We start from the raw sequence: 15,358 nt of genomic DNA on the forward strand, positions 1-15,358 counted from the left end.
ACCAACTTATCTATACCTTATCTCTCTCTGCTCTCCCTATATCTCTTTTTGATATGAAGTTTGTAAAAACTAGAAATCCATATTTAAACAATGTCCACAGAGTACCGAAGTTTAACATCACAGCCATTCATCACCATGGAAACTGGCTCTAAATGACCTCATGTAACCAGATATAATCTGGCTCCAATCCACTGCCTGAAGCCTTGTGCAAGGATATTTTATTTGGAACCGACTCTAAGCTGCAGCAGAAGACAGTGGCATCATCATTTCGGTTCAAGAAAAGATGATATGATGGTTGCTGCTCTTGGGGCTATCCACAATAACATACTATAGAAAGTGCAAATGAGTATCATCTCATAAGAGATAGACCCTGAATAAAATACCTCTGGCATAGAAAACACATGATTCTCCGAACAAGGAAAATCTTAGCTGTGAGGTGCCGTTCAAGAGATCAACTTGTGAGTTTTCTGGGAATTTAAGTCGACTCAAATTCAACGTACACACAAGGCTTACATGAAATCTTTGAATATAGGAAAAGAATAACATATGAGAAGAAGATAAGAATTTCACACTGTGCATATTCCCAGTTTGACAGTTATATATATATATATGAGTATTAAGATGTCAGCAGTATGTTCTCAACTAACCACATACCTCATCACATCACCAAGGAATTGTACAATCATTGAGACAGACACAACTAACTCATTCCCCACTGGGGGCTGAGCGGTCGGCCGGACAACCATCCGGGGGTTTTGCCAGCGGCTTTAGTTCAGCTTTGTACACAGATGCAGTCAACCGACGGCAGCAAACAGGCATGTATGTATTGATGGATGAGAATGGTGCATGTTTGATGAAATGAGTCATACTACAAGAAGGGGGGAGAGGGGGAAGGGGGAAGGGGGAAGGAGGAAGGGGGAAGGAGGAAGGGGGAGGAGGGAGGGGGGAGGGGAGGGGTATAACACAGGTTAAAGGATTTGGGGGTGGGGGAAGAGGAAGACGAGCTATGATCGAGGAAATGAACAGAGATAAAAAGAGTTAACAATTTTTGAATATTCATGACGGTAAAAGATGAAAGAAAAGAGAAAGGGGGCAAGTATGAGAAGAAAATAAGAGTAGGATACATGCAGCACAGACTACATGGAAAACATATGAAGAATTTGAAAGAGTGCTATAGACAATTACAAGGAATGTATGGATGAGGACAATACTCACAGGCACAAACAAACATAAATAGAGAGACAATAATTATACACAAATACACACAGAGCACAGAATAATGTGTCACAGACCTCATGAAAAATGAATATAATACACTATGTGGACTGTATGAAATATACCACACTATGTGGACTGTATGAAATATACCACACTATGTGGACTGTACGAAATGAAAACAATTCAAATCATTTGGAATGGCAAGTGTGTTAGAAAAAGAGAGAGAGAATGACAGACAGACAGACACACACACACACACATACACACACACACAATGACACCGACACACACAACACACACATACACACAGAAATGGCACAAAGGACTAAACGGAGGGACGGAGGGAGGAACTGTGTTTGATATGATCAGGAGGGGGAGCTCTTTACAGAATGGGAAGGAGTACGTGAAACCAACTCAGGGGATAAAAGAGTCACCCCAGTGATGGCGGGAGGAGTGTAATTTCGCTCCAGAAGAAGGAGCATAAGATTCTAATCTGATACCATGGGCAAAGGTGCCCTGTACCTTATTTGCATATTCAGTGACATCATCATTTAGTTCTTATTGCACACTAAGAGGTAAAATCAAACTATAAAACTATGAAATAATATATACATAATCAATATACTGTAAAAGTGGTTATTTTCGTGCGAGTAATTTTTCGCACTCGGCTGGGTAAGATGACTTTGGTGTGTTTTAATTCCACGGAATCAAGATATTTATTAATGGATCATAAAATGTGCAAAAATATTCACATTTTTATTTTCGCGCTGGTTTCTGGCCACGCAAAAATGTCCAGACTGCAAAAATTTCCACTTTTACAGTAAATGCACATATTATCCATCCATACACCTGAAGATCACATCTGTTTCAACAGGGTATGGAATGGTTGAATTTCATCCAAGAAAGGCTATTAATGGCGGTAGATCAAATTTGCCTTGCAGCCACGGTGCAGGAGAACTTTGTTAATTATTGGGTAGGCTCCAAAAGACGCTTACTGTTGAATTCCATGGTTTCATATATTTATGAAATCATGGGCTATTTGGGAATAATTTGTGAGGTAAATATGAATAATAATCAACTTCAGTGCTACCATACACAACTTTATACTCATCAAGATGATAGGATTCACCGCTGAACTACCACAAATTTTGCGCGTGCTCAGCAGACGAATAGAACCCAAGGCAAGGAAGAGACATTTCTGTATCTGGTGCACAGGAGCAAGCTGGAATGGCCATTGGCATCAGCCCCAACGACGAGGCGAACGGCAACAGACATCAAAACAGGAATTCAACAGGCTCGCCGGCCACAGGCCATTCCGTCTTGCCCACCTGGCCCGCCGCATTACTTCACACGTCCACACCTGCCCCCTCGGCGCGGTGATTAGATTAGGAATTGAAAACGATTCCAGCTTTTCCGCAGGATCAATACATCCCCGCTGCTCCTTGGCCAACAAAGGAGAGAGGCCCACGAAATATCAATACTAACCCAATTTCCTCCTGCTGAAATATGATAAATAAATACAACAGCCCGAAGAATTTCTAGCCTACATATGAGGAAATGCATCCGTGTTTGTACACGTTGGTTGTGCAGACAGAGGGTGCAAAACAAAAGTAGGTGAAGGCGAAAGAAATCTTTCATCTATCTGGTATTGGATAGCCGTAAGGGTTTCTACTGACCAACGGGAAACAGTTGTATGCGGACATCAGATTTGCGAATATCATAGCCACAGTTGCAAAACGGCTCCAACACATCGATTGCCAGCTGTCAGATTTCGACTTCACATCGTGTTTGTCAACACAAATACAGTGAGAATGTGACTGTGTTTCATATTGTTTTGATACGACTTTATTAACGATAAATCAGACTTAACCGATCTGACCTTCTACAATTCTTATGCCATTATCAGTAATCTACTGAGCCAACTGTCAATTGGTTCAATGCATAAAATGGATTAGATGTCCGTTGCCGATATTTTCATTCATTGTAAAATTCGGGGCCTGAGAGTGATTCGCAAAATTTGCAAAAGTAACAGCTTTTACAATATATTTGCCCATCCATCTACTTTCAGATACATCTACATAACTCCTCTACATTTGTACACACCACTGTCTGAGCCAATGTGTTGAATGTTTGTGTATACTTTAATATGTGTAATCAGAAACAAATACAAGCATTGAAATGAAGAGAGGTAATTGTGACGTGGGTGATCATGTACATTAGGACAAGGGATACACGGATTCCATCTTCGCCACAAGGTCACCACGACTTTGTCTGCCCGCCACTCACTGGTCTCCGCGATATGTAATGTTCATTAAACAATCACAAATGCGAACCCCGAGTAATGGCCTTAGCAGCCACACCTGACCGATCCCGTCTCCTGTCCCATCTGTCTTTCGGCTCAGCCAGGGGCTTCTAATAACAGTTTAATTGGATTATTTTTCAATTCCGATTTGGGTGCATTAAAATCCCACCTTGAAGTAATTACAGACGCATGCCGCACTCCTGAGCACACTCTTGCCAGGCACTGAATGACCATGTTTTTGGAGTTCACGGTCATATCAAATGCAGCCCATTTTCCGACTTCTCTAAAATTCCATTTAAGATCAGACATTGCTACAGAAAAACAAACAAACAGAAAGGTATTGTTGTATCTGGTAAATAAATCATAACAGTGTGTAGTGAGCAGCTGTATACAATCTACAAACCCTCAGATCAAGTATTTAATTGCAAGTCAGAAAGGGATGTTTGTTTCTTCCATAATGTACAAATATAAGTCATAAGGAATAAATAAAAATCAGTACCTTTGCATTTATTGTTACTTAATGCTTAACGAGCTTTTATTTACATTAACAGCTTTCCACTAATACACACAGGAAGTTCAGTGCCCCCCCCCCCCCCCCCCCGGGAAATCAATCAATTCAGCTATTGATCATTGGATCAATCAATTGAATAATCAATCAATCTTTCAGCCTCTAATAAACAGAGAACTTATGGGGTTATTAGACTTGTTTGGATCATTATTAGGTACACTGTGCTTACATTGGCTCATAAGAAGCCACATACTACATTTAATTGTATATCAAACACACACACAAACACACATGCCAAGCTGGCCCCATCAACATCACCCAATATATCCTAGCTGCTGCGTTTCTTCCAATGTGTCTGCACTCTCAAGTTAAAATCACATGTGGTACTTGTGACATGGACAGTTAGTCATCTGTGAACCCTGCACTGCATATTTATACAGCAGATTCTGTAATCATCGTGAGTGGGTTTTTGTCCCCCCCCCCCCCCCTCACTTCAATCACACCCTCAATGTGGCAAACCCGCCATGAGAGGGGGCTAGACCTCTGTAGTGCAGCGGGGAGGATTCGCTCTGAACAGCCAATAAAATTGCCGCACCATGCCCACCTGTATCGGCTTCTTCCACTACTCCACAGAGAACGATTTGGGGGAAAACACTTTCCTAAATACAAGAATGATAACATTTTTTTTTTTTCCACAGGCAGCATTGATCATATTACAAAAATGTATTCTTTTCTTCTTTTTTTTAGTATGATGTGAGGGTAAGATTCAGATTTTTTTTCTTTAAAAAGTTTAAAGGCCAAAATCTTTTTGACATGAAAAAGCTGAATATCTTTTGTTGTTGTTTATTACAGGTATTTCTAAAAAAGTTTGTCATCTTATATATATTCAATCATGTCCGAACTTAAAGACTTGAAAACTGCATTCAGATCAAAGCATTTAGTTTTTTCATACTCCCGACTGAATTATTGTATCAAATCATTTTACAACCTTTAATAAAAGCAGACTGCACACTGCATGGCTTTTTGTTCTATTGAAATTTTTTTCCTATCAGTAACAGATTACTTTACCTTTAAGGTTTATTTCTTCATGAAATTGCTAATATCACAAATCAGTCCCATACTGCTTTTTTTTTTCTTATGCATAACAACAATGAGCTTAAAATCATTCAAAACAATGTTCAAAATGTGGAACAAGACTCAAGATATAACTTGACAATTTAATAATGGAAAATGGTTCAAAAGAAAAACACATATATTGAGGATCAAGCTTGCTGTACAACCAACTTTCAATTTATGAACAACACACCTAATCAAAGGCCACATAAATTTATATTCATTTCTAACATTTTTTTTTCCTTTTTTTTTTTTTGTGGCCTAATTTGCCCAATGGCACATCCACTCATGTGCCTTCTTTGCCAGTTGGCACAAAATGTCTCAAAACAAACTCTCAATAAAAAGATATTTCCTAATCCCCCTAATCCGTATTGTGTCACACAGACTTCCTGTTAAAGACTGAGGTAATGTTTTTGCCAAACTGGGCTTCCTAAAAATTTCTGATAAAGTCAAGTTTGGTGGAATTAGCCCACTAGAAGCACAAGAAATGAAAGCAAAGTGCCTGGCTACAGGCGGGTTACTAAATACTCTAGGCACCACAACAAGGGTAACTATTTAGACTAAACTAAAACAACCCCCCCCCCAACCTAACCCCCTCCCTCCCCCCCCCCAAAAAAAAATAAATAAATAAACAAAAACCTATAACTCTACAATGGGCATCCATGAGGACTAGCTTCTGTATATGCCAAATATTTCAAGAGGTTTTGATTTTTGCAAATTTTGTTGAGTCAGGTGCTATTCGGGAATTTAAAAACATGTGTAAATATTAGCTCTCATCCCGACAGGAATGTGACATGCAAGCATACATTTCTTTGCTCAGGTACTGTTGGGCCTACTTCACAATCGCAAATTTAACCACTCGCGAAATTATCGAGAAGTCCCAATCCACAAAAAATCAGACTCGCTAAATATAAGACTTATCCACAGTATCATACGCAATGCAAACTGAACAGCGGAGTACTGTGCCAGAATATGCTGAGAAAAGAACCCCGCAGGATCACTTCATTATAGTTGGCCAAACATACGAAAGGGGTAGGCCTATAGTTTATAGATTTTGTTTGCATTAGTTATGGTTAATAAGCATGAAGTACTACTAAATAATGAATGCTTCTTTTTTCTTTTTTTTTTTCAGGCAACGCATAGCCAAACAGCAACGCAAGAGAAAAGCATGACATCTGTATGGGATTGTTCAGTCACAAGCTTCCTGAAAGTAGGAAAAAAAAAATCATACAGAGAGAAACTGATAGGTAATAATCTACTTAGGAAGTTTTGATATGAATGATTGTAGCGGATTCTTTGCATTCCACGCTTGTCAGTCAACTCTCCCCGGCTTCCCTTCTAGACCTGTCCTCAAGTTTCCTGTTTTTCAGCACCATCACATACATACAGTCAATGCACAGTTTTCTTTCCTACACTTGCTACAATCACATTCAAAAAGAGTGCTCTGATAACACATGCATAGCATGTATTCACACACCTGCATGTGGATCACAAGTGCATGCGTGTTTTCGAGAAAGACACAAAAGACAGCAAGATGAAGACCGACTTGAACATATCTACGCCATTTACGCCATATATTTAGCAAGTGTAAAATTTCGCGAATCGGGACTTCCCGACGATTCCGCGAGTGGTAAAATTCATGATCGTGGAGTACAGGAGTGAATGGAGAAATGTATAAGTGCATGTCACATTCATTATAAGGGCAATGAAAATATAAGCACACAAATATTTTTGCTTGCTTTACGGGCCCGTGTTCCAGAAGTTCACATCTTGATTCCGCGGGATGAAAAACATGCAAAATTGATCTTATCCAGCTGAGCGCGAAAAATTACTCAAGCCAAAATATCTACTTTTACAGCAGTTTAACCTTTCAAAGCAAGTGATGGTTCATCCTGGTAAACTACATATCGTTGCTGGGGTGACAAAACCTTGTATCTCAAAATTTTGGTAAAAATTGCTTTATTGGATAAATTATCTCAGAATTCCACTGCATATTGGAAATATAAAATCTGATAACAATCACAATCTCATTATTCACATGCATACCTTTCTATCATTTGGGAATGCAGACTTCTGTATTCTTTGGTACACATTAGATCTATGATATCATCTAAAACCACACTTCTCAACCTTTCTAACAATGCCTTGGCCCAAACGCTGCCGGAGGCAAGATGTTTTGGGTTGTCCATCCATCTGTCCCATATCTAATTATCGCAAACTGACCAACAACAAAAAAAAAAAACCCACAAATTTTCACTGGATTTCCATGGTACCTGGTCCAAGTATGCTTCATGAGATTTGCATGCATGCACTGGTTAGATTTTGGGCAAGAATCTTCAGGACCATGCAGAGTCAAAAGTCACAATGTTCTGATTAACTATGTCATTCCTGAGCCATAACTTTAGTTAGGTACAATGTATTTCTACTGACAATATTATTTCATTGGAATGATAGAAATGAGTCAACAACTAATTGTTCAAATTACAGGGGTCACATATCAAAGGTCAAGACAATCTAGATTAATCATTATCTGGCTATACATTCTGCTATGTACGAATTCAAAAGTAATGCTATTTGGTGTAATGGATAGAAATAGTGGTTTATGTGAGAAGCAGAGGCATCGCAGTTGACTGTGCACAAGAATTGTAATGCTCTAGTTCTTCTCTGAATCCCAAATCACCACAAATGGAGCATGAGCAATCATATCTTTGCGTGGTTATACCCCCCACAAAAAGAAACAAAACTCAAAGCATTTGTAAAGTTAATAAATGTCCCTCAGGTAATCAACGGCTGCATTCAATGCTTGACAGCACCCTTTAATACTGCTCTTCCCATTCATCCTTCTCTCCCACTTTCTATCTCTCTATCCCTCTCTCGCTTTATCTCTCTCTAAACACACACAAAAGGCACATCTCTGTGACTAATATCACATTGCACATATTATATTGCTCCAATTTCACTCCCCCGACACCCAATCAATTTGCAGAGACTGAAGTCAATGAGCGTTTTATATTCTCATATCGATGACTTCAGTCGCAGCCGACGCCTTCGTGCCATTCCATATAGAATGAAAAGGAAAAAATCCCACCGTCCATCTCCCGCGCAATGTAATTGGCACATCTATGAACAAAGGAGGGCCCACACTGAGAAAGAGAGGGGACGGGCTGTTACCATTTCGGACATAGCCTCTCCATATTGCTGGGAGAGGAGCTCAAAAGCAGAGCAAGCGCATCCCTCATTCAAGTTTGACTGTTGTCATTGTGACAAACTTATTTTGGCCACAATCAAAAGAGAAGGATCTCACCTGACAACGTGTGAAATATGAGAGACGAAGACTATGAAATATTTTTTTAGCTTTCAGATCAAAACATTAACACTAGCTGCATTGTTTTTATTTAGATTTAAAAAAAAACCAGACTAACGATCTTTGCGTCAGAACCTTGACTGGCAGATTATACACTGGAAACCCAGCGCGAGTTGATGGCTCCCAACAATAACAGAACTAATTCACACACTGTTGTTGAATGTCTCTCAAAAGAGAGATAAAGAGAGAAAAAGGGAAATTGTATTATTGTCGATGGTCATAAACTGCCATCACGGTATTATAAATGACTAATGGCATTCCAGCAGCACTTCATGCTAAAAACATTTACCGTGAGATCAGATGAAAAGATTCCGCTATTTTCACGCAGCCATGGGAAGATGCCTGAAGCGACGTAAGTGAAATATGATAAAGAATGCAAAAGAACAAAGTGTACTCTATCCCTGCTCCCGTACCCCTGGTGCTGTTTGTTTGATACCTCCTTCTCTGATTACCACCTTTCAGTGAAGGTTAATCATCTTCATCGCAGTTTTCTAATCAGATGATTACAAACTCTATCGTCCATTAACTCTAGAGTCTAAACCACTTTTACATTAATCATCAACGTTTAAGTTTTTTGAACCTTCTCTGATTACCACCTTTCAGTGAAGGTTAATCATCTTCATCACAGTTTTCTAATCGGATGATTACAAACACTGTAGTCCATTAACTCTAGAGTCTAAACCACTTCTACATTAATCATCGAAGTTTAAAACTTGAAACTCATCTTTAAATTGTTGCATGAACTTTATCAATGTGTGTTGCAATGTTGTTTGTCTGTTTAGTATTAACGAATATCATTTGCTCGACTGTGGAGTTATTACTCCTGAAGCGTACAACCTGCTGATGCGGATTTGACAAGATTCGAAATCAGTTCCTATGTTTTTCCGCTGCACCTGTCTGGCTCCCATTTTTCCCATGTAATGAAATAAATGTTGTAGATGAACTGACTAGCAACAAGACGAGATGATTGTGTCGTGTAAACATAGGGAGCTTTAGATTTTTGTGATGCGGACAGAGGAACGGTCTGTCAGCTATATGATGATCCTTTATATGTTGTTTAGTTATCAAGTTTTGGTATAAACTGGCTTGCGTCTAAACAGGGGGAGAGTCCCCTTCTGTTCCCTCTCCATTTAGAATAGAGGCAGAGAAAAGAAGGATGACCCCACATTTACATACCAAAAATAACTGCCAGCTACTGTAAAACATGATATTTTCGCGGCATGAAATTTTTGCAAATTGGAGCCAACAGCCTTTTTCGCAGCATGAAATTTTCGCGAGTTGCCTCTAACATTCACTGCTAATAGTGTAGACAAGAACTTTTGCGTGCATTTTAATTTCGCAAATCTTGGCTCTCGCGAACTTCGCAAAATTAAAATGCACGTGAACGTTCCTCGTTTTACAGTACATTATGGTCAAAGGTGCCTCGATCTGAATATCTAGGCAAATGACACGTGTTCCCTTACAATCATCATACACAGCATGACAAGTGGCTGTAATCATGCCTTTCTGTAGCCATTTTATGCGGTGGTACAATGTATGTCATTCATGAAAAGCAGTTGCCCAATTAGAACTAAAAACGGGGAGTCGATAGCGGAAATGCATTAGCAGATGAAATGCATGAATAATATGCGTCAGATTATTAGCATCAGATATTACCGATGATAGGCTAAATATACCCAGCGTGGAGTCTGTCTGTGCGCGGCACAGCTTCCTACATGGTGGCGCGAGGTCGTTTAGCTCCATTGGGCATGGTGCTAGGGGGAAATGATTGATTAATAGGTGGGTTGGTTGAGCTGGTGGGTTATCATCCACAGCCAGAGTAGAACACACAACCCTCCTTTCCAGCGATAGCCTGCCCTCAAGACTGTGTGGTGTTTTTCCACTCTCCATTCCACCCCAGCAAATCACTGTTTACAGAAGTACCTCACATCTGCACACAAGAATTTGCTTGGATGGACCTTAGGCTAGATGCCAGGCAGTTTTAAAATGTCTGGTTGCATCATATTATATTGTCATATCCACAGCTTTTCCTCGAAAGGTTTGCAGAATTTCAATTCTCTTCCTACACCTAATATATTTGATTCGACTAATGAATGTCAACGCTTTGACTGAAGAGTAAAATAAGTTTAATCTCTAGGGTTTAGGTTCAAGTCAATTGGGTAAAATTCTTTCATTATAGTACCTGAGGAGAACACAATTTGAAGAATAGGCATACATACAGACTTTTTCCATCATGATAACTGATGACGATATTTAAATATCTCCAAAATTCATCAGCAATACTATTTATTTCCAAACAAGCACTTCTCAAAAAAGAAAATAAAAACTTTCATAAAAGAGGGAGTTGGAAGTGGGAGAAGTGTGAAATTTTCATTAAAGTTCATAATAACGGAGAGTCTAAAAGATTGACTATTCTAATCAACAAACAATTCAACGATTAGAAAAAAAAATTATAATAATTGCAGATCTACCCACATGTCCTTTGAAATATGGCCATCATGCTGTTTTAACCCTTTAACATCTAATCCAAGACTATGACACCAGGCAACTTGGGGTGCAGGAAGAACTCTACATTACCCCAACACAGAGGGCTGGCACCACGTAATGCACAATACACCTGGATTCGCAATTTTTCTCGAGTCTTTCTGCCGCGGAATCTCAGTTGACAAGCTAATTTCATATCCTGTCCCCGCAATTTCCATCTCGCAAAACATGATAGCGGCGACTTCAAAACATGGCGCCAACATGAGCACAGTCCCTGTTTAACGAGACCCATCCACGCCTACAAGAGAGATTAGGGGTGACAGCTAGACGGAGGGGTGTGGAAGGGCAGGTGTTCAAAGTTGAGGTTTTTGCGATGGTTTCGAAGCCCCCATATTCCAAGAAATTTTCATCTCTATACGGTTGAAGCCTCCAGGATATATGTCAATGCTTCAATCAATGATATTGCTCTGAAAAAGCAAGATGATCTGCTGCCAAAGAAAACGCTAATTCAGAATCGGAAGAGACCATCCAGGTCTATGTTTTTCAAACATTATGCACACTTACATCAAGTTTCCGGTAAGATTTCCTATAGCAATTAATATACTCTGGCTTTTTCTCAGGCTCCTGTCCAACGCGATTATACTAGATCAGCCCGAACTGTTCATTAGCAACAGAATTTCTTTCGAGAGATTTATAGCTTCTTTGTAAACATGTTTGTTTGATAAATAGGTTTATAAAAGGAAAAAAAAAAGTATAGAGTGTGCAATACCACCATGATCACTATGAGCATTTGTAGAATTTATTACTTCCTGTACATTTTGTATTTCCTGCTCTACTATCCTACATATAGCGGGAGAGATATTATTTTATATGGAAATTATTATTTCCATTATGATTATTTTCATATTCATATAATTGTCATCATTCATCATCATTTTCATTATTATCAGTTATCACCATTTTTATGTTTTGTTCGCACAAGATTTGTTGACCGGCTTGTTACCACATGAGTCAACCCCCTCACCAACAACAAGAAAAAACAAATCATAAAATTGAATACACACTAAATTGATTACTTATCAATACAATTCTGCTAGTTGAGTAATTAAAATTCAGGTGTGCTTGTGTTTTTATGATATATTTCATTTAATGTTTCAACTTGATGTATTGCATGTTAATACATTTCCTTGAGCTACTTGGTTGAGTTCTGTGTGAACTTACTAAATTTGATTGCTTATGTTGATATCTCTTTCCTTTTGTATTCATTCAGATGGTTCATGCTAATGATCATGTTGGGGATAGACAAACAAAATAAACTTGAAATTAAACTTCAACTTCAACTTCACCCTCAACTTCTTGAACGTGGCGAGAGATGATTTGATAAAGAATGCCTATGAAGCCCACTTCACTGTTCTTGAACTAGATGGCGTATGGAACCAACTAACCAGCCTGGTGGTCTCATAGTGCTATGGTGTTCATTCATTGTACCATCACAGCAATTTTTTTTATACCACATACAAAAACTCTGAAGTCCAACAAAAGAGCAGTCTTGATTTTTATGTGGAAAATAGATAAAAACAAGAATGAATAAAACAACAGAGTAAATTGCTTTTAAGAAAACAGAGGAAAAAAATAAAAATATATATATTTTTCTTGAAGCAATCTAAGAATGTGGCCTGTTTTCTACAGTTAATACACTATTCGCTCAATTCCTTAGATCTATGATGGATCTGTGTGTATGCCCACTTTGTTTTGGTACAAGTAAATATTCCAATTTATCAAACAATTCTATGAAAATTACAGCAAAAGTGGCAAAAGAGGCCACACTGGAAGACTGAAACCACACAAGCACCAATACATGTTATTTCTTTGAGTGCACTTCCCTCTGGGAAGCGCTTCAAAAACAAAGGGAGTTTTCCCAATAACAAGTAGACATCCTGTCTTTGATATCTATAACATCCCAATTACATTTCCAGGAGATGTTTTCTATAATGTGTTCAAAAAAGGAAAATGAAAAAATATATATATTTATGATAGCTTTCCAGCTTAGGGTTGGCCCCTTCCAAAGCCTCATTTTCTTTGTATAAATACATCAATTCAAGACAATTCTGCTAGTTTAGTAACAAAAAAAAATTGTGTTTGTGCGTTGCTGCGTTCTTTTTTCGTTTTTTTTTTTATTTCATTGAATGCTTCACTTTGATGTATTGCATATTCATATACTTCCTTGAATTACTTAGTTGAGTTTTGCGGCAGGATGGACATAGAAATGCCAGATTTATTTTCCACTATGTACATTCAAATTGAAAAAAAAAAAATGGCTATCTACTTTTGTCAATTGTATTATGTAAATTTGATCACATATATCATGAACGTACTGGAAAATGAAAGTGTGTATGTACTAAATATTCATTCTTGTTAGTGCCCTTCATGACACTTTGCCCCTAACCATGGCCTTGCAGCAGTGGGAAGAATTTGAATGCCAGTAGATTAAACAGTTACGGAACTCTTCTTGATTGGAATCAGGCATGGCATTTGGAGGTTATGCATCCCCTCATTCGCCTCCAAAACTCTCAGGAAACATTTTCAAGGGATTTAATATGGGGAAGTCTTTTCCAGGTGATAGGGGGAAAAAGGGGGGAGTTTAAGTCAACCAAAAATGAACGCTGGTAGTTTTATCATTAAAATCTGACAAAATATTTATGACAAAAGTTGTGAAATGATTGTGTTTAACACACTTTTTTATCAAAATGCAAATCAGATTAAGTTATAATGCACTGCCTTACAGCTTCCCCACAAGTGTTCAAATACATTTTAGACGTATGTGGGTGTGTTTGTATACACGGCTCGACATCGGCGGCCAATCCAGCAACTAAAATTCAAAATAGATTGTTATGTTTCCTTTTTTGGGGGCTAACATATTTCTTTTTTTACATCATGGAAAGATCAATACAATTATATTCACCAAGACATTCTTTCCCCCTAAATGATTTGTGTTGTTGTAAGAGTTATCACTCATTCACAGTTTCTAAACTGACCACCACTACTTACACCACAAACATATGGTGAGAAATCATGGACAAGTGCCACAACTATCCCAACAGAGCCAGGAATGCCATCTCTATTTAACTACATCTCTCATCTACTTCAACTTGACCCATCACAAGAAGTGCAGCTTTTCACTTCCTATACTTTCAAGATGTAAGCATTCATTAGCTATAAAATAGTGATTACAACAGTACCACAAACTCAGACACACAGACACCACATCTCAACTACTCTTGCTGCCACACTTCTTCTTCTTCATTCATCCTCCCAACAACTTTCCTGCCACAGGAACAACTATCACATGCTACTACAATCTTGTGTCACTGTCACTGCCACTGGTAGTCTTGTATTAAAGCATCACTGCTTACTTATTGAAATGGACACTGACAATCACCAGCAATGTACAAAGATGCAAGGAAATCCCAACACCAGCAATATTGTTTCTACACCTATCACCAGACACCAATCACCAATATCCAATATCCAATCACCGATATCACATCATCTCTAAACTACCGTGAAAGTGGATATTCCCAAGCAGGTCATTTCTTGTGCTCAGATGGGTAAGATAACTTTCGCATGTTTTTAATTCCACGGAATAAACACCCTGATTTGTGAAATATATAACAAGCAAAAATATTTGTGTGCTTTTATTTTTGCTGTAGCTTCTGGTCCCAAGAAATGCGCAAAATTTTCTGCACCGCAAACATTTCCACTTTACAGTACACTGATCATTCCATTCCAGCAGCTGTCATCAGTTCACTCTCATCACATCATCAACACCAAGCGATACCATTGCTGCAATAATCACTGCCCTCGCTTGATCACAACTTTCCACACACACTCGCAGCCATCGTCCCAGCCACGGGTCCTCTCCTACCTTCTTCCGTCCCGTCCACTTCGGTCTGGAGCGGTCAGTGTTTGTGCTGTCCTCCAGACCCTGCCGAGATGACCGGCTCTTCTGCTTGCCTTTCGTCTTGCCTTCATTCTGCACGCGGCAAAGGGAACACACAGATGGAGAAACAGTTGAATATCATATCTATGATGACAAATGCTAGAGCAAAATCATCCACTTCAAAGATTCATTTTTCCCTATTAATAGACTAATCTTGTGTGTGATAACAGTCAATAAGCTTAAATTCTCCACAGAAATGTGAGACAAAATCAAACAAAGCAAGAGAAAAAGTCAGTTACATCCCACATTGGAGGAAAAAAGTTCAACTGAATATGACAATACAAGTGATACAACTGCAATAAGTCTGGCTGTTTCAATGTAGCTGCTTTACAAATACACAGCATATTCACACGTCATCAAGTGTAAATT

General features: G+C 38.7%; 1 protein-coding gene across 1 annotated transcript in view; it reads right to left on the reverse strand.

The window, feature by feature from the left end:
• The window catches only part of LOC140227660 (uncharacterized), a 332,196-nt gene that overhangs the window by 217,895 nt on the left and 98,943 nt on the right, over positions 1-15,358 (reverse strand). Inside the window, exon 2 of the mRNA XM_072308076.1 lies at positions 14,915-15,022. Coding sequence (XP_072164177.1) covers positions 14,915-15,022 — 108 coding nt within the window. The remainder of the gene's footprint in view (positions 1-14,914; positions 15,023-15,358) is intronic.

This window comes from Diadema setosum, chromosome 4 (genome assembly GCF_964275005.1).
Source record: "Diadema setosum chromosome 4, eeDiaSeto1, whole genome shotgun sequence".
Classification (NCBI taxonomy): domain Eukaryota; kingdom Metazoa; phylum Echinodermata; class Echinoidea; order Diadematoida; family Diadematidae; genus Diadema; species Diadema setosum.